At 38.6% G+C, this 27,509-nt stretch overlaps 1 protein-coding gene across 5 annotated transcripts in view; it reads left to right on the top strand.

Annotated features, from left to right (window-relative positions):
* Positions 1-27,509, top strand: part of LOC309817126 (S-adenosyl-L-methionine-dependent tRNA 4-demethylwyosine synthase TYW1) — a 228,545-nt gene that overhangs the window by 126,543 nt on the left and 74,493 nt on the right. For 4 of the 5 annotated variants that reach the window (XM_082645113.1, XM_082645114.1, XM_082645111.1 and 1 more), the window contains exon 15: positions 6,316-6,483. In XM_082645113.1, coding sequence (XP_082501239.1) covers positions 6,316-6,483 — 168 coding nt within the window. Of the gene's footprint in view, positions 1-6,315; positions 6,484-24,815; positions 24,880-27,509 lie in introns of those variants that run through there. The other variant, XM_082645112.1, reaches the window with a different exon arrangement.

Raw genomic sequence — 27,509 nt, 5'->3', positions numbered from 1 at the left:
CGCTTCAGTTTATGTTTATGAAGCTGGATGCACTCTGTCACATCAGAGCATATTTCAGTTTTACAGCCGTTTTTTAGTAAGTTCAGTGTTCTGCATTACAGTCCTCTGGAGGGATGGGGAGGTGAGAGGAGCAGATGAAATATTGCTGAGTGTGTAGCGGCCTCTGGTCAGGTCAAGACACTTTTCTTTTAAAATTGCTCTTAATTTCAAAAGGCTACTCTTGGCAAGAACTCTAAAGATACAAAGACACAAGCTACACTTTAAATATATGCATCGGCTTAAGGAAACTTTGCCAACATCAGAGATTAGTGGTGTTTTAATTTATGGTTTAGCTATTAAAGAATGCTGCTTCAAATTATGCTGCAGTAAAACCTCTATTATTAACTTGGCTGGATCGCACTGTCACCTTTTTTTCTTCTTCTTTCTTTGCAGTCATGTTTCCTATAATGAAGAAGATATTTTGTAATCTGAAAAGAATCAACCAAATTTTAAAGAAAGATGGCTACTTTGTAAACAGTGTAATTATCTGATGGGCATTTTGTAGTTGGACAAACTATTAACATAACTAGGAAACAGATGAAGCCTTCTGCTTATAGCTGAGATGTTATAATGACATAGTTTCTTTCAAACAACATTTCCATTTTACTATTATATCCCTGCATTTAGCAAATATTTCTGAGCTGTCTTCATGTGCCAGGCCTCGTCAAAGCAACATAGGTACAAATTTTTTTTCTAAATTTGGATATGCTGTTTGGGAAATGGATGTCTTATTGAACAAGGCAAAATCTACAGAAGTAAAATGAACTACTTTGAGAGATTTTTTTTATTGAAAAATCATGGAGAAGTGTGTAATCTAACACAATTTTAAATGTCTTATTTAAATTATAAAATATAAGGTAATAGACAACAGTTTGTGTGTATCAGGGGAAAGCATGTGATGATCAGTTGTCTCTGGTAGGAGACCTGTAATATCAAGTACCTGGGCCTTTGAGGATTAGATCACATGGTTTATTAAATTCATCTCTCATTTGTCCAGCAAGTTAATGAAGTATCTTTCTCTTAAACTGAAGTAGGAAAAGGGATGTTTACAGAAAATAGTATACTATTAAGAAACAAAATGAGTTATAGACTAATTATTACTTGATCAAATTTTTAACAGTACATGTTTAGATACATTTATATAAGAAAAGTATGGAAGGATGCATATCAAATCATTAACAGTGTACGATTTGGGAGAAGGGGAAGGAAAGGCTTGTTTTACTCTTCATATTTCTGTGTTGTGTGAATTGTTGCAGTGAACATGCATTACTTTTATAATTCAAATGATTGAAATGAAATCAGTAAATGGAGAAGGCATGCTTTCCTGTTCAGTAGGGTTAAACTATTTAATGTCTGAAAAGGCAGCTTTTTGTTGTTGTCTTATTACAGTAAAATTTTCTAAAATGGAAACGTTTTAAAAATAATAGTAATAAAGCCTCTCCAAAAAACATTTGGTAAGAGCTAGCAATATGGCAGCCTAAGATAACCTCAAATTCCTCCAAAAGCAAACACTTAGAATTAAATGTTATGGTAAACATACTTTTGAGAGAATAGTCAATCTGTCAGGTCCGTAAGGGAATTCCTTAGGGGCTGTAAAAAGGGAGATTGCCTGGTGGTACTCTGCAGCTCCAGTAGAGACAGGATGTGGCAGAAGACTAGGCCCTTTCACCTTTAGTGAAAGGACGAATTAGGAAAAAATTCACCCACTGACACAGAGTGGTACTTGGAGGCTTATCCCTTACCTATGCTTTTGGTAAAAACAAAAAGTCTCCCAGGGCCTAACCCTGAAATGACGTTGGTGTTAAAATTTAGTAGTGCCTCAAGGTCGCATAAATGCCCTGAAGATGTGAAATTGATAATACAAAGTGACCCTGGGCTAGTGAAATACCTGAGGCTCTCGGATACCATTCATATCCTTTTCCTGGATTTCCTGGATGTGTGTGTGTGTGTATGTGGAGGGTTCAGGGGGGTTTCTCATAGTCTCAGGTGGGGAAGTTGTGTAAGCTTTGATACATTCCTAAAATGTATTCATTTAGCCTGGGACAGGTTACTTATCCTCCTTGAGCCTAAATTTCCTCAGTATTAAAATTAGAATACTATTATCAATTTAATAGACTTGTTTTGAGAATTCAAAGGGGTAACATATGCCTGGGTTCAGTAAATGTTTAGATCACTTTCCATCAAGGACATTATTTTAAAATGAATCAATAGAAGCTGTTTCTCTATTATATTGATTTTTTCTCTTTTCTTTCACTGCTAGTCTTGTAAAATATTTCTCTGTTCCATTACCTATAAATTATTATGTATTTTAGCTTCATTAGGCTTAAGTAGACCTATATTTGCTAGCCTGGGAAGCTTAACCATCGTTATTTGCTTACTTGTTTGTGAAAATGTGTTTCGTGTTGTAAACATCTGCCTTATTGAAAAGCTTTCATAACACAATCCATCTGTAAATGAAATACCGTCTTTGTATTCTCTGCCTAGCACTGCACCTTGAGAAGAGTAAGTGCTCAGTAATTATTTGTTGTCAAATGATTTAAAACTCTCTTCGCATTAGCACCATGACTGTCTATAGAACTCAATCCTTGCAGAATGCATCTTGCAAAACAAATGTCTTAGCATAGTCTCAATCTCTTTCTGCACACAAACGTAGGGAGTATTACCAGTTGTTCGTGTATGTAGCAATACCTAACCAGTGATTATCAGTTGGTTCATAATCATTAAAGTGTAGAAAAATATGAATTAAATTTTGTATTAGATCAGAAAAGAGTTCTGGAGTTTAATGTCATAGAGGAACATGTGACTTGCTCTTTAGAATAGATTAGTTGGGGGTACAGAGAAGAATACGGTGTGGCCCCCATTCTCTAAGAGCTTAGGATTTAGACACATCAAAGTTATGCCAGTTATCTGAGAAGAGAGATGCACAGGGTATGATGAGATTGGGATTAGATGGGATTGGGGTTCCTGGCCGAAAATCAAAGAGATGGTGGAGAATTTATCCAGGGAGAGACTGGATGCTGAGTGGGGCAGTCCAGTAAGAAGGCTTCAGGTGCTAGGCTGAGAAACGTGGGCTGGTTTTTTGGTGGGGGGGACAGCTATTGAAGCATTTTTAAGATAAAGGAGTGACATGTATTGCTGCAAAAAGTTATGAAGACATTTCTCCTCAAACTATCAGGGACAAAAACAATCATACCAGGAGTCTTTTGACAACCAGTCAGTTTAATTAGAATATCAAGAGCCACAATACTGCTCTTCCCACAGACTTTGAATCCCCAGGTAAACTTTGTAAGCAGCCCGTGAAAAAGACCTGATGGCCCCCATGTCCTGAAGCAGAATGGTCCATCCAGAAGTCACCAGTGTAATGGTGTGGGTTGTACTTTTCACTACAAACAGGAAGATGCATAAGTGGTCCTGCTCTTCTGGAACTTTCTTTGGGTCTGCTTGTCACCTCTCAGCTTTTGGAATTCTGGAATGAGTGCTTTCAGTTGCCACATTATACCCATCTGTTTTCTTGAGGACTTTGTTTTTCCAAAGTTGTGAGGCAAGAACTTGGTGCTGGTGATAAACGGGGTGGGAGTGGAAGGTGGTGCTAGGATGAGAAGGTGGCAGGCAGCTGCCATGTGAGGGAAAGCGAAACGTTTTTAGACTATTCAGGGGCAAGTGCGATCAGGAATCCAGTCTGGGCGGGTGGTCGGTAGACCGCAGTGTGCAATGAAGTGAAGTAGCCCATGTTGTGGGGAGGACCGGAGGGAGGTGTTGAGGAGCCCAGCTGAGGGAGGGCTCAGGGAGGCCGTTCAGTGAGGCCAGTTTCTACCCATGGCAGTTCTGTCACACTCAGGCTCGGCCTCCGCAGTCGGCTCAGGAAGTTACCCACACTCCCCACCTGCGAGGGCTTTGTCTGGCTAAAATGAGAAGATTTACGTGAAAATGCTTTGTTAACAATAAAGCATCATGCTAACGTATAGAAGAGTATAATGTGAAGGCATAGTGATGACCTATGGCAATCATTCTCTCATTTCCTTTCCAAACCAAATCTCTCCTTAGCATTTCATGCTTTAATATTGCTGAATAATCGATATTAAAGTATTTTCCAAAGCCATTGTCATGAATATAAGATCTTACTTAGGGACTTCCCTGGTGATCCAGTGGGTAAGACTCCACGCTCCCAATGCAGGGGACCTGGGTTCCATCTCTGGTCGGGGAACTAGATCCCACATACTGCAACTAAGAAGCCCGCATGCTGCAACTAAGACCCAGCACAGCCAAAATAAATTAAAAAAAAAAAAAAAGATCTTACCTAAAACCTCTGCTTCAATGAACTAACATTTTAAATATTAAAAATAAATTCCTGGGACTTCCCTGATGGCGCAGTGGCTAAGAATCTGCCTGCCAATACAAGGGACACGGGTTCGAACCCTATTCCGGGAAGATCCCACATGCCATGGAGCAACTAAGCCCTTGCGCCACAACTACTGAGCCTGTGCTCTAGAGCCCACGAGCCACAGCTGCTGAGCCCACATGCCACAACCACTGAAGCCCACGTGCCTAGAGCCCATGCTCTGCAACAAGAGAAGCCACTGCAATGAAAAGCCCGCGTAACGCAACAAAGAGTAGCCCCTGCTTGCTGCAACTGGAGAAAGCCCGCGCACAGCAACGAAGACCCAACACAGCCATAAATAAATAAATAAATAAGAGAAGTATTATTAAAAAAATAAATTCCTTTGAATTAAGCAGTATCTACATGGTTGTTCATATATTTCATCCCTCATAAACAGTATTTAAAGTGAAGTAAATTCATTTTTATGACTAATTTGACTTATGAATAAATCATTTTATGTATTTGGGCAAGTTTAGTACCATTTTTCAGCCACACTTAAAGATTTTTTTTAACTATTATTTGCTTTTTTTTATTCAGCTAAAACCCAAATTCAGTTTAATGAATTCTGTAAATCAGTGGGCTCATAGAGAAGCTTCTCTTGATTATTGTAATTAAGCTGGGTCTCCTCTAGTTTATGTTCAGCAAAGGTCATCTCAGTGTAGTACCCCAGTAAGTAGTCTTTGAACAGCCATCTGGAGTAGAGGGTTTTGCAGAACTCATCTGAGTTTTTGGCCCCCTCCCAGTTCTGCCATCTGTAGGGTCAGGGTCACTCTGCAGTGCTCATTGTGGGCTTTTCATTTAATGTCATTCTATCCCCTCCAGTCTGTGTGTGTGAGAGAGGGAGAGAGAGAGCGTGCGAGTGAGAGAGAACTTCGTTCTATTTTAGTTATTCCCTACTTAGTAGCAGCACATCCAGACTATTCGAGTCTGTTTTCGAGAAAGTTTGATTTCTTGGGTATTTAGAGAGCCTACAACGTTACGATAGTCAGTATTGAAAATTAGTCATTAATCACATCACTATGTAACTTACCAAATGGAAAACTTAGTTATAAAACTTTTGTGTCTCACGTGCCTGGGCTGTCAGGTAGAATTAAAAAGAGTTAAAAACCAATTTATCTTACTGCATTTGTACTGAATGGGAATTTCTCTAGGGGTAGATAACACGTATATACATGTAGGTGTGTGTAAAGGTATATATATATACATATCTGTGTGTGTGTATATATATATATATATATATATGTATATGTATTTCTACACATGTATTTTCATTTTGGCATGATTCTTTGTTTATACATATCCACATAAAAATGCATTACAAAGTGATCTCCTTAGAATGATTCCAAAAGAATAATTTGAAAGGGATCCCTATCTGGCCCTTTACAGAATGTTTATCAACCTCAAATCAAAATTATACTAGAAAATATAAGAGCTCATCTTATTTTCCCAGTCAGTAAATTATTCACTGAATTTTTATGGATGTCAACTATACCTCCATTATTGTACTAGGGGATTATAATCCCATGAGAATTGATCTGTTATGGTGCACAAATGAATCTGAATGGAAAGATACGTTATTAGTTCAGATACATTATTGTGACTAGACAGTGTAGATGGTGATGTAGCATAAAGCACAAGTACCCAAGAAGCATCAGGATTGTCAGAGTGTAAAGAGCACTGGCCTGGGAGCTCCAGTGCTGTCTTTGTCACTCGATACTTGTATGAGCTTCCAAGCAAATTTTATCATCTTTGTACTGCTTTCTTCACTTTAAGATATGGATTGGCTTGGCTTGGATTGGATTGGTTGACCTGTAGAAGCCTTTTTGGCTCTGAAGCTTCTCCTCTGTGACATTTAAATAAGTCTGTAGCTGTCTCTGACTGTTGTAATGTTTCCACAGGGTGTTACCTACTGTGGAGAGAGTTCGGCAAGCAGTCTTACCATGGCCAACGTGCCCTGGCACGAAGAAGTGGTGCGCTTTGTCTGTGAGTTGGTGGATCTGATCCCTGACTATGAAATTGCTTGTGAACACGAACATTCCAACTGCCTCCTGATAGCTCACAAGAAGGTAAGAACCCGTCAAGTATGCATTCTTCCATCACCCTTGTCCTTCCTGCTCTCTTTTCTCTTTATTTTCCCCTCACCTTATTATAATGAATATCTACTTGTTTGCTACCTTTCCTAAAACAAACATTAAGAAAGCCCCGAATTCAGTCTGTTGGACTCATAAACTGTCTTTTCTGTGTGAGATTGCTTTGTTTTCAGACCTCACCCAGGCACCTGAAGTGCTTTCTGCCTTGTAATTGGTGTATACTGAGAAACAAAACAAAACACCCTTGTAATAACCTCTAGTCCTTTCCCAGAATGACAAGGGAAAGCGAAAATAGTAAACAACCCCCATATGAGTGTTTCTGACTGCCAGAAGAAATATTGAGGTGTTTATCAAATTTTAGATCACTTTGAATCTTGGCCTCTGCAGAAATATTTCTGGGATTTAGGTTTTCCTTTTTCCCATTTAGAGTTTTCATTAGACAGAACGAGTGCCTGAATTTAATGTATTTTTTAAGTAAATAATGCCTAGCAAAGGAGAAATTCAGTTTTTAGTAGAGGTAGGCCATTAAAAAGAAAAACACCCAATCAGAAGGCAAGTGTTAGAGTAGCGATCATAATGATATGTCCTTACTGAAATATTTATATAGAAATAATATAGTGTCTGGGATTTGATTCAAAATGATACAAAATAAGAAGTATGTGGGTGTGTGGATAGGTTGAGGTTGTTGAGGCTAGATGATGGATACACAGAGGTTTGTTTTACTCCTCTGCCTAGTTTCCTGTTCAAACTTTCCATTAAAAAGTGCTTTTTAAAAAAGTGGACATGGTTGAACCTTGAAAACATTATTCTGATGAAAAATCAACACAAAAGACTACATAATGTATGATTCCATTTATATGAAATGTCCAGAATAGGTAAATCCTTAGAGACAGAATGTGGTTTAGTGGTTTTTGGAAATTGGGGGAAGAGCAGACTGAGAAGTGACTGCTAATAGGTATGGGATTTCTTTTTGGAGTGATGAAAATGTTCTGGAATTATTTAGTGGTGTTGGTTGCACAACTTTGTGACTATACTAAAAACGACTGAATTGTATACTTTAAAAGGTTGAATTTTATGGTTTGTGAATTATATCACAATAAAGATAAATTGATACCAAAAAGGTAATGAAGAATGGGCTACCTTTTCTTATAAAAATGCTCTGTATGCAAGTAAAGTCAGGCTTAATTGAACACGAATCTCACTTTTTCCTTCCTCCACAACCTAAGTGGCTTCCTGAACAGCTTTGCAGGTTAATGATATTTAATAATATTAGAATCACTCAATTAAAATTTCACGTGGTCTAGTCTCAAACAAACAGGAGGTTAAAAGGCCCTCATGGCTTGGTCCCAATTAGATTGTATATATCTGACCTAATGATCTGTCAGACTTAAATATTTAGACAGAAGAATACGTACTGGGAGCATTAAGGAGCAAAGAAATAAAGGCTACCTAGTATTTGAAATGTTAATAAAGTAGCTGCAAAGACAATTAACTTACAAAGTAAATCTTAAAAATTAAAGCAAAAAAACCTGAATTTTATTTTCTAGCTTTTTATTCATTGTTACTTTTTTAGGTAAGATAGTACCTTCAAAACAAATTATTTGATTGGAGGGGCAGTGCTCTGGAAATAGTCCTGACACTGGTAGTAAAGTTCTGTCTTCTTCCATAAGGTCTTCACACCATAGCCAAAGATGTCTTTATAGAATGTAGATCTCTGCTGCTTAGGTGCCTTTGATTGACCTCCCATTGCTTTTAGCATGAGAATCAGAATCCTTAATGTGACCCCTAGGGTCCTATGTGATCAGTCTCTGTCTGCCTCTCCAGCTTCTTCTGGAACCCCTCTTCCTTCTCTTTCTGCACTTCTTTCATTTTCTCAGCCACAGTAGGTCTTATTTTTCCTCCAGTTAGGCTGGGAATTGTATACTTTTTCTATTCTTTTAGTGGGTGCACTAGAAATTACTACATGCAAACTTGACTAATCAGTCTAGTGTTAAAATACTTTTACTCTGTAACTGTGCAAAGCAAGGACTTTAGAACACAACCTCCATTTTTCCCTTCCCAACTCATGCTGTCATTGTTGTGTATATTAATTATAAATGTGTGTAAGGACAGTATTGTTAATTGCTTTATGTAGTCAGTATTTATTTAGATTTACCTGCATTTTAAACATGATTTTGTTCTCTGTTCCTTTTTGCATTTTTGAGCCACCATCTGGGACTGTTTTCTTTCTGCCCAAAAAGCACCTTTTAAAATTTCCTGTAGTGGAGGTCTGCTGATGGCATACTCTCAGTTTTTGTCTGAAAATGTATATTTTATCTGGGTATCAAATTCTAGGTTGGCATTTGTTTCCTTTCAACACCATAAAGATACTCCCCTGTCTTTTAAATTCCACTGATGAAAAGTCAGCTGTTAGTTTGTTGCCTCTTTTAAGGTGATTTGTTGTTTTCTTCCCTCTGGTTTCTTTTTCTCTCCCTTTGGTTTTATGCTCTAATGTGTCTAGATGTTAACTCCTTTTATTTTCCTTTTTGGGACTTCTTGGGCTTCATAAATTTGTGGGTTGATACTTTCCATCATTGGTTGAAAACTTCTTAACTTTCATTTCATTAAATATTTCTTCTTCCCCAGTATTTTTCTTCTGGAACTCCAGTTAAACATGTGTTATTGTATTTTTTATTTCACTTGGACAGTTTCTTTTGATTTGTATTCCAAGTCACTAATTTTTGATTCAGCTGTCATATGCTATTAAATGCCACACCAATTTTTAAACTTTGGATAGTGTGTTTCTCAGTTAAATAATTTGTTTTTTTTTGTTTGTTTCAAATATGATATATCACACTGTATGCTTTCTAGTTCCCTGCTGAAATTTTCAAGCTTGGCTTTTATCTTCTTGAATACTGGAAATTTCAGCTGTTTCATTGTTTGTATCTGATAACTCCAATATCTAAAATCTCTGTGGGGAGATCACCTTCCTCCCCACGGATACACCAGAAATACAGCTACACGTGGAACAACTCCTACGGAACACCTACTGAACGCTGGCAGAAGACCCCAGACCTCCCAAAAGGCAAGAAACTCCCCACATACCTGGGTAGGGCAAAGCGGAGAGATTCCCGCACAGAGGACCGGTGCCGAGCGGCACTCACCAGCCCGAGAGGCTTGTCTGCTCGCTCGCCGGGGCGGGCGGCGCTGGAAGCTGAGGCTCGGGCTTCAGTCAGAGCGCAGGGAGAGGACTGGGGCTGGCGGCGAGAACTCAGCCTGAAGGGGGCTAATGTGCCACAGCTAGCCGGGGGGGAGTCCGGGAAAACTCTGGAGCTGCCGAAGAGGCAAGAGACTTTTTCTTCCCTCTTGGTTTCCTGGTGCGTGAGGAGAGGGGATTAAGAGCGCTGTTTAAAGGGGCTCCACAGATGGGCGCGAGTCGCGACTGAAAGCGTGGAGCCCAGTGACGGGCGTGGGACGCTGGGGCTGCTGCTGCCGCCGCCAAGAAGCCTGTGTGCGAGCGCAGGTCACTGTCCACACCGCCCTTCCGGGAGCCTGTGCAGCCCGCCACTGCCGGGGTCCCGGGATCCAGGGGCGGCTTCCCTGGGAGAACGCACGGCGCGCCTCCGGCTGGTGCAACGTCACGCCGACCTCTGCCGCTGCAGGCTCGCCCCGCACTCCGTGCCCCTCCCTCCCGCCCGGCCTGAGTGAGCCAGAGTCCCCGAAGAGGCTGTTCCTTTATCCCCGTCCTGTCTGAGCGAAGAACAGACGCCCTCCGGCGACCTACACACAGAGGCGGGGCCAAATCCAAAGCTGAGACCCAGGAGCTGTGAGAACAAAGAAGAGAAAGGGAAACCTCTCCCAGCAGCCTCAGAAGCAGCGGATTAAAGCTCCACAATCAACTTGATGTACCCTGCATCTGTGGAATACATGAATAGACAACACATCATCCCAAATTGAGGAGCCCGGAGTCAGTGCTGTGCCTCTGAGGTGGGAGAGCCAACTTCAGGACACTGGTCCACAAGAGACCTCCCAGCTCCACATAATATCAAACGGCAAAAATCTTCCAGAGATCTCCATCTCAACACCAGCACCCAGCTTCACTCAACGACCAGCAAGCTACAGTGCTGGACACCCTATGCCAAACAACTAGCAAGACAGGAACACAACGCCACCCATTAGCAGAGAGGTGGCCTAAAATCATAAATAGTCCGCAGACACCCCAAAACACACCACCAGACGTGGACCTGCCCACCAGAAAGAGAAGATCCAGCCTCATCCACCAGAACACAGGCACTAGTCCCCTCCACCCCTCCACTAGTAACCCACTAAACCAACCTTAGCCACTGGGGACAGACACCAAAAACAACAGGAACTACGAACCTGCAGCCTGCAAAAAGGAGACCCCAAACACAGTAACATAAGCAAAATGAGAAGACAGAAAAACACACAGCAGGGGAAGGAGCAAGATAAAAACCCACCAGACCTAACAAATGAAGAGGTAATAGGCAGTCTACCTGAAAAAGAATTCAGAATAATGATGGTAAAGATGATCCAAGATTCTATTTCCCAGATCCAAAATCTTGGAAATAGAATAGACAAAATGCAAGAAACAGTTAACAAGGACCTAGAAGAACTAAAGATGAATCAAGCATTGATTAAAAACACAATAAATGAAATAAAAAATACTCTAGATGGGATCAATAGCAGAATAACTGAGGCAGAAGAACGGATAAGTGAGGTGGAAGATAAAATAGTGGAAATAACTGCTGCAGAGCAAAATAAAAAAGAATGAAAAGAACAGAGGACAGTCTCAGAGACCTCTGGGACAACATTAAACGCACCAACATTTGAATTATAGGGGTTCCAGAAGAAGAAGAGAAAAAGAAAGGGACTGAGAAAATATTTGAAGAGATTACAGTTGAAAACTTCCCTAATATGGGAAAGGAAATAGTTAATCAAGTCCAGGAGGCGCAGAGAGTCCCATACAGAATAAATCCAAGGAGAAATACACCAAGACACATATTAATCAAACTGTCAAAAATTAAACACAAAGAAATCATATTAAAAGCAGCAAGACAAAAACAACAAATAACACACAAGGGAATCCCCATCAGGATAACAGCTGATCTCTCAGCAGAAACTCTACAAGCCAGAAGGGAGTGGCAGGACATACTTAAAGTGATGAAGGAGAAAAACCTGCAACCAAGATTACTCTACCCAGCAAGGATCTCATTCAGATTTGATGGAGAAATTAAAACGTTTACAGACAAGCAAAAGCTGAGAGAGTTCAGCACCACCAAACCAGCTTTACAACAAATGCTAAAGGAACTTCTCTAGGCAAGAAACACAACAGAAGTAAAAGACCTACAATAATGAACCCAAAACAATTAAGAAAATGGGAATAGGAACATACATATCGATAATTACCTTAAATGTAAATGGACTAAATGCTCCCACCAAAAGACACAGAGTGGCTGAATGGATACAAAAACAAGACCCATCTATATGCTGTCTACAAGAGACCCACTTCAGACCTAGAGACACATACAGGCTGAAAGTGAGGGGATGGAAAAAGATATTCCATGCAAATGGAAACCAAAAGAAAGCTGGAGGAGCAATTCTCATATCAGACAAAATAGACTTTAAAATAAAGACTACTAGAAGAGACAAAGAAGGACACTACATAATGATCAAGGGATCGATCCAAGAAGAAGATATAACAATTGTAAATATTTATGCACCAAACATAGGAGCACCTCAATACATAAGGCAAATACACAGCCATAAAAGGAGAAATCGACAGTAACACAATCATAGTAGGGGACTTTAACACCCCACTTTCACCAATGGACAGATCATCCAAAATGAAAATAAATAAGGAAACACAAGCTTTAAATGATACATTAAACAAGATGGACTTAATTGATATTTATAGGACATTCCATCCAAAAACAACAGAATACACATTTTTCTCAAGTGCTCATGGAACATTCTCCAGGATAGATCATATCTTGGGTCACAAATCAAGCCTTGGTAAATTTAAGAAAATTGAAATTGTATCAAGTATCTTTTCCGACCACAATGCTATGAGACTAGATATCAATTACAGGAAAAGAGCTGTAAAAAATACAAACACATGGAGGCTAAACAATACACTACTTAATAATGAAGTGATCACTGAAGAAATCAAAGAGGAAATTAAAAAATACCTAGAAACAAATGACAATGGAGACACGACGACCCAAAAACTATGGGATGCAGCAAAAGCAGTTCTAAGAGGGAAGTTTATAGCAATACAATCCCACCTTAAGAAACAGGAAACATCTCGAGTAAACAACCTAACCTTGCACCTAAAGCAATTAGAGAAAGAAGAACAAAAACATCCCAAAGTTAGCAGAAGGAAAGAAATCATAAAAATCAGATCAGAAATAAATGAAAAAGAAATGAAGGAAACGATAGCAAAGATCAATAAATCTAAAAGCTGGTTCTTTGAGAAGATAAACAAAATTGATAAACCATTAGCCAGACTCATCAAGAAAAAAAGGGAGAAGACTCAAATCAGTAGAATTAGAAATGAAAAAGGAGAAGTAACAACTGACACTGCAGAAATACAAAAGATCATGAGAGATTACTATAAGCAACTCTATGCCAATAAAATGGACAACCTGGAAGAAATGGACAAATTCTTAGAAATGCACAACCTGCCAAGACTGAATCAGGAAGAAATAGAAAATATGAACAGACCAATCACAAGCACTGAAATTGAAACTGTGATAAAAAATCTTCCAACAAACAAAAGCCCAGGACCAGATGGCTTCACAGGCGAATTCTATCAAGCATTTAGAGAAGAGCTAACACCTATCCTTCTGAAACTCTTCCAAAATATAGCAGAGGGAGGAACACTCCCAAACTCATTCTACGAGGCCACCATCACCTTGATACCAAAACCAGGCAAGGATGTCACAAAGAAAGAAAACTACAGGCCAATATCACTGATGAACATAGATGCAAAAATCCTCAACAAAATACTAGCAAACAGAATCCAACAGCACATTAAAAGGATCATACACCATGATCAAGTGGGGTTTATTCCAGGAATGCAAGGATTCTTCAATAATGCAAATCAATCAATGTGATACACCATATTAACAAATTGAGGGAGAAAAACCATATGATCATCTCAATAGATGCAGAGAAAGCTTTCGACAAAATTCAACACCCATTTATGATAAAAACCCTGCAGAAAGTAGGCATAGAGGGAACTTTCCTCAACCTAATGGAGGCCATATATGACAAACCCACAGCCAGCATCGTCCTCAATGGTGAAAAACTGAAACCATTTCCACTAAGATCAGGAACAAGACAAGGTTGCCCACTCTCACCACTCTTATTCAACATAGTTTTGGAAGTTTTAGCCACAGCAATCAGAGAAGAAAAGGAAATAAAAGGAATCCAAATTGGAAAAGAAGAAGTAAAGCTGTCACTGTTTGCAGATGACATGATACTATACATAGAGAATCCTAAAGATGCTACCAGAAAACTACTAGAGCTAATCAATGAATTTGGTAAAGTTGCAGGATACAAAATTAATGCACAGAAATCTCTGGCATTCCTATATACTAATGATGAAAAATCTGAAAGTGAAATCAAGGAAACACTCCCATTTACCATTGCAACAAAAAGAATAAAATATCTAGGAATAAACCTACCTAAGGAGACAAAAGACCTGTATGCAGAAAATTATAAGACACTGATGAAAGAAATTAAAGATGATACAAATAGATGGAGAGATGTACCATGTTCTTGGATTGGAAGAATCAACATTGTGAAAATGACTCTACTACCCAAAGCAATCTACAGATTCAATGCAATCCCTATCAAACTACCACTGGCATTTTTCACAGAACTAGAACAAAAAATTTCACAATTTGTATGGAAACACAAAAGACCTCGAATAGCCAAAGCAATCTTGAGAACGAAAAATGGAGCTGGATGAATCAGGCTCCCTGACTTCAGACTATACTACAAAGCTACAGTAATCAAGACAGTATGGTACTGGCACAAAACCAGAAAGATAGATCAATGGAACAGGATAGAAAGCCCAGAGATAAACCCAAGCACATATGGTCACCTTATCTTTGATAAAGGAGGCAGGAATGTACGGTGGAGAAAGGACAGTCTCTTCAATAAGTGGTGCTGGGAAAACTGGATAGGGACATGTAAAACTATGAGATTAGATCACTCCCTAACACCATACACAAAAATAAGCTCAAAATGGATTAAAGACTTAAATGTAAGGCCAGACACTATCAAACTCTTAGAGGAAAACATAGGCAGAACAGTCTATGACATAAATCACAGCAAGATCCTTTTGGACCCACCTCCTAGAGAAATGGAAATAAAGACAAATATAAACACATGGGACCTAATGAAACTTCAAAGCTTTTGCACAGCAAAGGAAACCATAAACAAGACCAAAAGACAACCCTCAGAATGGGAGAAAATATTTGCAAATGAAGCAACTGACAAAAGATTAATCTCCAAAATTTATAAGCAGCTCATGCAGCTCAATAACAAAAAAACAAACAACCCAATCCAAAAATGGGCAGAAGACCTAAATAGACATTTCTCCACAGAAGATATACAGACTGCCAACAAACACATGAAAGGATGCTCAACATCTTTACTCATTAGAGAAATGCAAATCAAAACTACAATGAGATATCATCTCACACCAGTCAAAATGGCCATCATCAAGAAATCTAGAAACAATAAATGCTGGAGAGGGTGTGGAGAAAAGGGAACACTCTTGCACTGCTGGTGGGAATGCGAATTGGTACAGCCGCTATGGAGAACGGTATGGAGGTTCCTTAAAAAACTACAAATAGAACTACCATATGACCCAGCAATCCCACTACTGGGCATATACCCTGAGAAAACCATAATCCAAAAAGAGACATGTACCAAAATGTTCATAGCAGCCCTATTTACAATAGCCCGGAGATGGAAACAACCTAAGTGTCCATCATCAGATGAATGGGTAAAGAAGATGTGGCACATATATACAATGGAATATTACTCAGCCATAACAAGAAATGAAATTGAGCTATTTGTAATGAGGTGGATGGACCTAGAGTCTGTCATACAGAGTGAAGTAAGTCAGAAAGAGAAAGACAAATACTGTATGCTGACACATATATATGGAATTTAAGAAAAAAAATGTCATGAAGAACCTAGGGGTAAGACAGGAATAAAGACACAGACCTACTAGAGAATGGACTTGAGGATATGGGGAGGGGGAAGGGTAAGCTGTGACAAAATAAAAATAAAATAAAAAATAAAATCTCTGTGGATTTGTTTCTGTTATCTGTTGGTTCCCAGTTATGTTGCCTTGTCTCCTTATGTACCTTATCTTATTGTGTTATGTACAATGTATGTAGAAAATTATTTATAGAAATAATATGAGATTTGGGATTAGAATATCACTTCTGAGATTGGGAGACACGTTTTACCTCACTTCTTCCCTGTGGAAACTGATCAGATGGTGAAGAGACTTCCTTAAAGTCTCATAAAGTGGCTGAGCCAAATCTAGACCCACAGCCTTCTGCCCTCTAGTCCATTGGTCTTTCTTGTACCACAGGACATCTTTTGATACCACTGACGCCATTCAAAGAAGAGTTTAAAACTGGGAAATTTTATGTTAGACCAATACTTGACTTCAGTCTCTAAGATTTCTTCTCTCTTCCCAGTGTAAACATGGACATAGGGGAAATAAATGGCACCGTATCTCATTCAGGCCAGTTTAGTTCTGTAAGTGTTTATTAGACACCTGCTGAGTTCTGACACCAGGCTGTGCAGTGAGGGCCACAGCACCTCAGCCATGAAGAATATCAAGCACAGCCATGCATGAAAAATCCAGTTTCTCTGCATCCTAACCAGCATTTGATATTGTCATTTTTTAGGTTAGCTGTTCTAACAGGTTTGTCATGATCTCAATGGGTCTTAATTTGCATATCATGAACATGGTCTATTTAGATCTTTGATTTCGTTAATGAGCATTTTATAGCTTTTAGCATACAGGTCCTATACTTTGTTAGATTTATACCTAAGTATTTTTCTGTTTTAGCAATTATAAATGGTATTGCATTTTTAATTTCAGTTGTCACATGTTCATTGAGTTCTGTAGAAATAGAATTAATTTTTGTATGTTGATCTTATATCCTGCAACCTTGCTGATTTATTTATTTTTTCTAGCAGGATTTTTTTAGTAGATTTCTTGGGGTGTTCTACATAGACCATTATATCTTCTACAAAAAGGGACAGTTTTGTTTCTTCTTTTCCAGTTGGCATCCCTTTAATTTCCTTTACTTAATTACGTTTACTAAGACTTTGAGTACTTTATTGAATAAGAACAGTGATTTCAGACATTCTTATCTTTTTCCTATCTCAGGGGGAGAGCGTTTAGCCTTTCACTGTTTAATTTTATGTTAGCTGTAGGTTTTTTATACTTGCTCTTTTCCAAATTGAGGAAGTTTCCCTCTATTTCTAGTGTTTTGAGGGGTTTTGTTGTGAACGGGTGTTTATTCACAATAAAATTATTAAGTCAAATCCTTTTTCTCTGTTGCTATGAACATGTGATTTTTCTTCTTTTACCCATTAATATGATGGATTACATGGATTTTTGAATATTGGACCATGCTTGCATCCCTGGAATAAACCCCTCTTAGTCATAGTGTGTATTTCTTTTTTATATATTGCTGAATTCTTTTTGCTAATATTTCTTAAAAGATTTTTGCCTCTGTGTTCATGAGAAATATAGGTCTGTAGTTTTCTTTTTTTATATTGTCTATGATTTTAGTATTAGGGTAATACTGGCCTCTTAAAGCAGGTTGGGAAAGGTTTCCTCCTGTTTTCTAGGAGGGATTGTGTGGAATTGGTGTTAATTCTTCTTTATATGTTTAGTAGAATTCTCCAGTGAAACTGTCTGGGCTTAGAAGCATATTTTGGGGGGAGTTTTAAAATTATGAATTACATTTCTGTAATAGTTACAAGGCTATTTAGATTATCTTTCATCTTGGGTGAGATGTGGTAGTTTGTACTTTTCAAGGAATTGGTCCATTTCATCTAAATTGTCAAGTTTATGTGAATAAATTGTTCATAGTATTACTTTATTTTCCTTTCAATGTCTGTACAACGTCTTGTTTCATTTCTGATTTAGTTGATTTGTGTCTTCTCTGTTTTGTTTCTGTTGGTTTATTCAGTTTGTTGATTTTATTGGTCTTTTCAAAAGAACCATGTTTTGGGGACTTCCCTGGCTGTCCAGTGGTTAAGACTTCGCCTTCCAATGCAGGGGGTGCAGGTTCAATCCCTGGTTGGGGAGCTAAGATCCCCCATGCCTCGTGGCCAAAAAACCAAAGCATAAAACAGAAGCAATACTGTAACAAATTCAATAAAGACTTTAAAAATGGTCCACATCAAAAAAAAAAAATCTTTTTAAAAAAAAAACGAAGAACTATCTTTTTGTTTCATAGGTTTTTCTCTGTTTTTCAGATTTCAATTTCATCTATTCCTACGCTTCTCTTTATTATGCCCTTCTTTCTGTTTACTTTGGGTTTCTTTGCTTCTTGTTTCTTAAGGTAAGGGCTTCAATTATTGACTTTTCCTCTTTTCTAATGTAAACATTTAATGCTCTAAATGTTCTTCTTTGGCCCATGGATTACTTAGCAGTTTGTGGTTTAGTTTCCTAGTATTTGGGTTTTTTTTTTTTCCTGTTGTGTTTCTGTGATTGATTTCAAGTTTGATTCTCTTATAATCAGAGAACATACTCTCTATGATCTGGTTCTTTTAAATTTGTTGAGGTTTGTTTTGTGGACTAGGATGTTGTCTATCTTGGTAAATGTTTTTTGTGCGCTTGCCAAGAATATACATTGTGTTGTTGTTGGGTGAGTGTTCTGTGAATGTCTATTTCATCCTGTTGGTTGTTGGTGGTGTTGAGTTCTTCTGTATCTTTGCTGATTATCTATATAGTTCTATCAGTTATTGAGTGAGAAGAGTTGAGGTCTTCAACTGTAAGTGTGGGTTTTTCTATGTCTCTTTTCAGTTCTGTCAGATTTTGCTTTATATATTTGGCAACTGTGTTGTTCGGTGCATACTCATTTAGGATTTCTATATCGTCTTGGTGGATTTGACCTATTTTTCATTTATGTAATGTCCCTCTTTGTTCCTATAAATTTTCTTTGCCTTGGAGTGTACAATATCTGACAGTAATATAGCCACTTCTGCTTTCTTTTGATTGATGTTTACATTGTATATCTTTTCTATCTTTTAAATTTCAATCTACCTATATCATATATTTGAAGTGAGTCTCTTATTAGAGACAATATACAGTTGGCTGGTGCTTTTTTAATGTACCCTGCCAATCTCTATAGGGTCTCCACTGAAACAATAGCGAGGGGTCGGGATGGCAGGATTCCCCACTGTACCTTCTCTGACACCTCCCCAGCAGTGGGAGGGGGAGGGTACAGCTCAGTACAGCTGGGCGAATGTGGAAGTCTAGGATCCCCACTAGGTGTTTGCTGACTGGGGTGAGAATGAGGCCAGTTTTTCTCTTGGCCTAGGATGGTTATTATGTAAAAATTTTCTGACTTGCTTGGCTGCCCTTTTCCTAGTCCTTTGGCTAGGGAGGCTTAATCTGAGGCTTATCTGAGGCTTAATTTTTTTTTTTTAATTGTGAGTGCTCATTGGTGTTTCTAGGTTGTGGGCTTTAACCAGGCTTCTGAATTCTCGCACACAATCCAGGATATATGAGCCAAAATTAAAACCCAGGGAATGTATCACTACATTCCTTAGGTCCTGCAGTCCCTAGCCAACCTGCCTTCTTATCTCCACCTTTCAGAGCCTTCTTATGTTTGTTTTATATATAATATCTAGGGGTTTTAGCTGTAGAAATACATTTCTTGTCCAGAACAGAAGACATATGACTAGACAGTTTTGACATTTATTGTTTTTTGTTTACTATCTCCCCAGTGAACAGTAATAACCAGTCCACTTGGCACTGTTTGTTATTATTAGATTATTTGCACGTAAACTCATTTTGTTTGCTTATGTTAAAAGTGTCAGCCAGTATGGTTGCATGGGTACCTCTGTAGTGTTGCTGGAAAGATTTTTCAGAAACTTATATGAAAAGATCTTTTCCTAATCCTAATCAGACCCCATCAAATCCCATTTAATAATTAAGCTAGCAATTTACAGATGAATGCCTTTTTAAGGGTAGTAAAAGCAGAGTTATAACCAAAGGAAAAAGACAAAAACAAAATCCACAAAACAGATCATTTAGTCTACAAATAATTGAGAGTGGGCATTGACTATTCAACATCCTCATTGTTTTTGCTGCCAATTCCAAGTTTATTGTTTCTCTGCTGTATTTTTGAAACACATGCCATCTTACAGAGCATGCAAGGGAAAAACCTAAACATTTTATTTGGTTTTAATGGCCTTCACAATCAAGTCCTTTCAGTTTCATTTCACACCCACTCCCCGGGCCTTTACTAGGCATTGCCATGTTGTTTCTTTCCTCTGTGTATTTGCCGAAGGTATCTCTTCTGCTAGACCTGCCCTCCTTACCCCACTTCATCTGGTGAATTTCTGCTTTTTAAAACTGTAAAACAAACCTCCTTGGGGACTGCTTCTTTCAGAGCTATATGCACATCTATAAGGCTGTTTTCGCTAAGAAGTTAGGGTTCCTGGAACAAAAGGGCTGTCATTCCCAGCACCTCCTAGAGTACCTGGTACATGTTAGATTCTCAGTGTTTGTTTAGTGAATTAACAAGCTCTTCACCTTCATTTTCTTTCCTTATTCATTGTCTTGCCTTCTGAAATCAGAGACATTGTTCCGTCTTCCTTGCTAATTTTGGTAACTACTTACCTTCTTCCTTATTTATTTACTCATGCATTTATTCGGTGAATATTTACTGTTGAGTTTGCTATTTTATAGGTCATCAGTAACCTGCTAGTTGTTAAATCCAGTTGTTTTCTCATTCACCATTCCTCTTTTTTTTCTGCAACAGGAAACTGATGCCCATTCATGCTTTTGAAAGTCTCTCCTGCCTACTGTACTGTACTTTTTTGATTCTAGTAAAGTGGGCTAGCAAAAATAAGAACATTGCCAGAAAGTGCAGCATTGAAAATCCCCAAACTGTGGCCTTTCTTTCTTTACCCATTTCAAAAATTTGAAATTCTCTTTGAACCAGGATAGCTCAAAATGTAAGGTGAATTGGAAATGAATGAATGAACGAATAAATAAATAAATAAATAAATAAATTCTAGAGAGACCCCAAGCATGGGTTGACTATATTTAGATGACCTTTAAAGATCCTGCATTAAATTTGCAAGGTTCACAACATGACTTAGCCTCTGGAGAGTTTATTATAATTTGTATGACTCTATCCATTCCCAGAATACTCTGTGGTCATTTGCAGTGCAGTGTGATCTTTTCATTGCCATATGCTACACCACATGCAAAGCATTTCTGAATTCTAATAGTGGAATATTTTTTTAATGGATGATTACTTTTTAATATCTCTATGAACAGTTTTGTTATTTAGAAGTGATGTTCAGACTAAACACAAACATAAAGGAGTTTCTGCTGTTGATGAGAAGTAGGTCTTTTAAGTGGGTGGAGGAGTAGATGGGAGTAGAAAGTTCAGTGAGAGTTTCTGACTTTGAACAAAGGAAAGATAAAAAAGACTCACATTGAGATAAATAAGTCAGCATATTCCAGTTCCAGGGTTGAGCTAGAGGGACAGAGAGATGACTACAGATAGTTGGTGAGAGGAGAGTCAACCTGTCTGTGTGATTTGGAGGGGCTGGCTGGGAGAAGGAGGTACAGTCAGCCATCTGCTTCTGGGTTTCCAGCCTAGCAACTTAAATGTAACTGTCAGTCTGCAAACTCGTAAGACCATGATGAATCTGATATACTTTGATCATTTTAGTTCAGAAATGTGAAGTCCTTTCTACATATTGGTAATGTCCAATTACAGTGGTTCACTGTTTGTGGAAACCAAGTGGTAGGTTATATGCATGGCTTGCAGAATCCACATAGCATTGTTTTTAAACTTAATTCCTTATTTTTTTTAAATAAACTTTATGTTTTAGTACAGTTTGAGATTTACAGAAAAACTGAGAAGATAGTACAGAGGTTTACTGTATGCCCTGGATTGGCCTACTATTAACATCTTACATTGGTATATAGTACATGTGTTACAATCAATAAACTAATATTGATACATTATTATTCACTGAAGTCCTTAGTTTAGATTTCCTTAGGTTTCACTTAATGGCCTTTTTCTGTTCTGGGATCCCATAACTTTGAGGAGTGGTCAGGAGGTATTTTGTAGGATGCACCACTACTGGAGTTTGTCCAATGTTTTTCTCATAAGACTTGCGTTATGGGTTTTTAGGAAGAAGATCACAGAGGTAGAGTGCTATTTTCATCACATCATATCAAGGTCCCTTGATTTTGACCTCGATCAGCAAGCTGTGGTAGTGTTTGTCAGTGTTTGTTTTCCCCTCTCCCTTTCTGTAGGAAAATTCTTCCTTCCCCTGTCTCCTTTGGAAGGAAGTCTATATTCAGCACATACCTAAGGAGTGAGAGTTATACTCCACATCCTTGAGGGTGGAATATCTGCATAAATTATTTGGAATTCTTCTGCACAGGTTTGTCTCTTCTTCCCATTTATTAGTTTATTCAATCATTTTTATATCAGTATAGGCTCATGGATATTTATTTTATAACTTTGGGTTATAATCCAATTCATCTTTATTACTTTTGCCCAAACGATTCTAGCTTTGGCCATTAAGAGCTCTTTTAGTTGGCTCCTGTGTTTCTTTTACATATCCCCATCAATGTGTGTGTTTGGGGAGGGCGGGGTTTGTTCATTTTGAGCTCTTTCCTTTCTCGCACCACAAGAAGCTCCAGGCTCATCTTGTATATTTCCTGCCCCAGTCCTAGAATCAGCCATTTCTCTCAGGATCTGTGGTTTCTTTTATTGGAGAATGGTGTTAGAAACCAAGATCTGGGTGAAGGTGTGCTCGTTGCTACTAGGGTGTTGTTTGTTTTAGGCCCTCTTAGATGACAGAGCAAAGAAATATAGGTGTATATATCAATACTAACCTTCGTATATACACGTGTAGGTAAATATTTCTGTATGTACCCTTTGTATCTATATTAAGCTAAACATACTGATGTCTCAGACTCTAATCTGTTACCACATGACTCATCCTAGTCTCCTCTCCTTGCTTATTTGTAAATTCACACTCCAACAGTGAGACTCTAATCCTAGCTTCTATCACCAGTCATCTGTTTACTTAATTGTTCAATTCCAGTATATGTAAAATATATAGCAGTATCAGAATTTTTAACCCTAGAATACAGTGCTTATGTTTAGTTTCTTTTGCCTTTAGTCTTACAGGCTCCACTTTTTTTTTTTTTTGTGGTATGTGGGCCTCTCACTGTTGTGGCCTTTCCCGTTGCGGAGCACAGGCTCCGACGCGCAGGCTCAGCGGCCATGGCTCACAGGCCCAGCCGCTCCGCGGCATGTGGGATCCTCCTAGACGGGAGCACGAACCCGTGTCCCCTGCATTGGGCAGGCGGACTCTCAACCACTGTGCCACCAGGGAAGCCCGGCTCCACTTATTTTTAAAATTACTAGGTCAGTGCCCTTTCCACCCCCTCCCCTTCACTGAAGTTATTTCACACGTTTGTAATTTAGTAGACTCTCTTGTCACAGTCTGCTCCTCTTCCTAGGTTCCCCTGACCTCCTAAATGACTTTTTAAACTTGCATACTTTAAGGTTCAGTACTTGTGTTATATAAAGTTCTGTAAGTTTTGAAAAACGTATAATGGTATGGAAACATGAATGAACATATTTTTCTTATGCTTGTTTGCCTTCTGTACATCTTTGGTAAAGAGGTCAGATCTTTTGCCCATTTATTTAATTGGATTGGTTGTTTGGTTATTGTTGAGTTTTAAGAGTTTTTAAAAGATATTTTGAATACAAGTCATTTATCAGATATGTTTTGCAAATATTCTCTCCCAGTCTACATGACCCGATTCTTCATTCTCTTACCTGTGCCTTTCTCAGAGCAAATATTTCTCATTTTAATAAAGTTATCAATTTTTCTTTCATGGTTCATGTCATCAGCAAATAGAGGCAATTTTACATCTTCCTTTCCAATTCTGATACCTTTAATTTTATTTTTTTCTTGCATGATTGCTCTACCTAAGACTTCTGGTACTGTGCTGAGTAGGAGTGGTGAGAATAAGTATCCTTGTTTTCTTCCCGATCCTAGAGGGAAAGCTTTCTGCCTTTTACCATTGAGTATGGGCTTGTCTTACTCAGCCTTTATTATGTTGAGATATGTTTCTTCCCTGCCTAATTTATTAAGAGTTTCTATCATGAACGGATGTTGAATTTTATCAAATGTTTTTTCTGTGTCTTTTGAGATGATCTTACAACTTTCAAAATATACCTTAGACTTAAACATAAACTATAACTCTATAAAATTTCTAGAAGATAACAAAGGACATTATTCCCTTCCTCCCTCCCTCTCTCATGGCTTCTTTTGCTTCTTCATTTTCAAACCACTTGTTATGGCTGCTGTAGCCCCAATTTAGCTCAAGCATCCACCACCACTTGGTTCAATCTCAAGTGCCAAATTCTCAAGAGAAGACTTGCCTATGTATAAAACCATATTGTCTTTGAACAGAGATAATTTTACTTCTTCATTTCTTATTTGGATGCTTTTTTTTCCTTTTTCTTGTCTAATTGCTCTGGCTAGGACTTTTATATATGTATGTCTGTTGATCTAGTTGATTTATTGTGTTGTTCAAGTCCTTTGTTTCTGTAGCTATCTTCTGTTTGGTTGTTCTATCCATTATTGAGTATGAGATATTAAAGTCTCCAACTATTGTTATAGAACTGTCTATTCCTCCCTTCAATTCTGTCAATATCTGCTTCATATATTTTGATGATCTGTGATCAGGTACATAAATGTTTATAATTGTTGTATTGTCTTGCTCTACTGAACCTTTTACTGATATATAATGTCCTTCTTTGTCTCTTGTAACATTTTTGATTTGACGTCTATTTTGTGTGATATTACTATAGCTACTTCTCTTTTTGGTTACTATTTGCATGGAATATCTTTTTTCATCCTTTCACTTTCAACCTATTTTGTCATTGGACATAAAGTAAAGCACTTGTAAACAGCATATAGTTGGATTATGGGTTTTTTAATCCGTTTTTCCAATCTCTGTTTTTTGATTGCAGAATTTAATCTATTTACACCTCTGAGATCAGAAGCAGCAATTGATGGTCAGAAGACAGATCCCCAGTGTTTGGAGGACAGGGTCCTCAGTGCCCACCCTGTCTCCCACAGGCTGCATGCAGGCTGCTCCAGGAACATGTTTACAGCTGCCTGCTGTGGGCATGGGGAGTGAGGGGTGGGTAGCTACTGCCTATCTAAACTGAAATTACCTACAGTTTACAGTTCAAACCTTCCCCTCAAAGTTGCAAACCTTCAGTAGACTTCAGAGTTCCAAAATAGTTATGTCAGGCAAGATTCTGCCAGTATAATTTTTGTCTGGGTTGAGAGAAGTCTTCCTAATGCTTCCTACTGCACCACCTTCCCAGAATCCTGTACTCTTACATTTTAAAAGTTTTTACTTAGTTTAATTGTGAAGTTAATTGACATTGCTGTCCTCCTTCAGCACAATTAAGGGACTTTCCAGTACTCTTTCCTGTCATTAATGCATGTTTTGATGGAGCCATGTAAATCTCACTTGCATCCCAGTTGTTCCTGCTGGGTTCCGTTTCCTTCTTGATGACGTAAGTGGTAATCTTAGTCTTTTTTTCCTCTGAAACATCTTTATTTCACTTTTGCTCTTGAATGATAAATTATCAGAGTAGAAAACTCTAAGCTGAGGTATTTCCTTCCAGCACTTTGAAGATATCATTTTGTTGTCTTCCAGCATAATCTTTTCATTATCTTCTGGTATCTTTCATCATCCGTGAGATGTCTGGTGTCATTCCTTAGTTTTAGTGTCTGCTGTTAAACTCAACAACCAGTAACATTTATTAAGGTCACTTTGATAACACTACTCATGCATTAATTCATTTAATCCTTACAAAAATCTTATGAGTCATAAATATTATTTTTCCTCATGTTCCAAAGGAAGAATCTCAGGCCAAGAGAGTACAGATCTTCTCCAGGGACAAATAGGGCACAGTTAGAATTCAACTCCATATCTTTCAAAATTCAAAGACTACTTTGGACCACTACATTATACCGTCTCTCAAATGCCACAGAGCAGTCAGACAGGGTGGGGAAAGGGAAATGTCCCTTGGAAACAAGGTGCAGTTTCCCATCCCATGCTCACCAAGCATCATCTCCTTAATCTTCACCAAGATCATTAATACTGAGAAAGTTTTTGCCAAATTTGAGGCCCTGTAGGTAATTAAGCACTGATCACAGAGGCCTCCCTCTTGGATATATAAACCCACAATCTGTAAAGGGAGGGAATGAAGAGATGTCACCTCCCACACCTTCCCCTGTTGGAATAAGAAGGGAACTGTATGTCTCCATTAGGGTTTAATGCAGTGTTTTCCTAACAAAATCTACTGACTGAATATTTTCCCCTCTGTGTTACATGTGGAACTCATTCTTATTGGAGACCTGATTGTTCCCGGTAATTACTTTCAGAAAAATGTCAGAGAAAATTGGCAATTTGGTGACACTACTGAGAGGACTTAGCTTTACTCCAATAGGATGGGGGATTAAGATTGAAACTCCAGAAACTGAGTTTCCAGATAAAAAATTTTTAATTGCACTTGGATATATCTAGAATTCAATCGCATTGTTGTAGTTTTGCCTCTCAAAATGGTTCCCCAGGCAGCTGTGCCATGGGAATGCTACTTATCACCAGTAAACTCAGAAAAAGGTGGCAACTCTTCTCAGTGTCTCACTGTCACAGGCAGTCAGGTGCACTTTGAAGTCTGTCTTTGGGATCTTTGCCTCCTCTTACCCAAAGAACAAACAATGCAGTTGTAGCTACAACAGGTGAGAACAGAATTCATAAACCTGGGAAATTCACTGTAGCACTCTTTTTTTTGTATTCCAAAGTCACTCTCCCTGTAACTACCTTAGGACTCCGTCTACTCCTTCCCAGTTAACATGTACTTCTGAGTTCTGAGAAGGTCTGGCAGTGCTCCTGTTCCATCCTTTAACCAGCGCTTTTCTAGTTGTGTGGTTCCTAAGTATTACTGTATGTTTGGAGGAGCCAACTACTAAATAATTGATACTAAGATCACATAAAAGCCCTTCTTAAGAGTATGAAAACAAAAATGGTATGTATGATTCTTATTTTTGTATTATTCTACTTTGTTCTCTATATGTGGACTTTGAGGTCTGGTTATCCAATAAAGGATTAATTTTACCCAAAGAAAGGGCTGACATTTGTCCTCAGCTTCCAGGAGATGATTTCTAAGCTCTTGGAATGTCCTGCCTGACAAGAATGTCTTTGCTCATCTGGAGGCACATTGGGTCACACTAGATCATCTACGCTGAATATGTGGTTTGGGGTGGGGGCTTTGGTCTTCACAGGACCTGCTCGACCTCCAGAGAGGCTGGAAACTAAGGTCAGCCACTCAGCAAGCAGCTAAGTCTAGGTGCTAAAATCCCTGGACACCAAGGCTCAGGTGAGCTCCCCAGGTTGGCAGTACTCCACACCTGTTGTCAGACATCGTTCTGGGTGAACGTAGCACATTCCAAGACTCTACTGAGGGGAACGTCGGGAAGCTCCTTGCATGGAACTCTACTAGGCTCTGCCCACGTGCCTCTTCCCATGGCTGATTTTAATCCCTATCCTTATGCTGTAATAAGCCATACTATGAGTATAACAGCTTTCAGTGAATTCTGTGGGTCCTTGTAGTGAATTGTCAAACGTGAAGGTGAGCTTGGGAACC

The sequence above is a fragment of the Mesoplodon mirus genome, assembly GCF_964341445.2.
Source record: "Mesoplodon mirus genome assembly, chromosome: 15".
NCBI lineage: Eukaryota > Metazoa > Chordata > Mammalia > Artiodactyla > Ziphiidae > Mesoplodon > Mesoplodon mirus.
The sequence above is the reverse complement of the archived record's forward strand: the minus strand, read 5'-3'. Positions and strand labels throughout refer to the sequence as shown.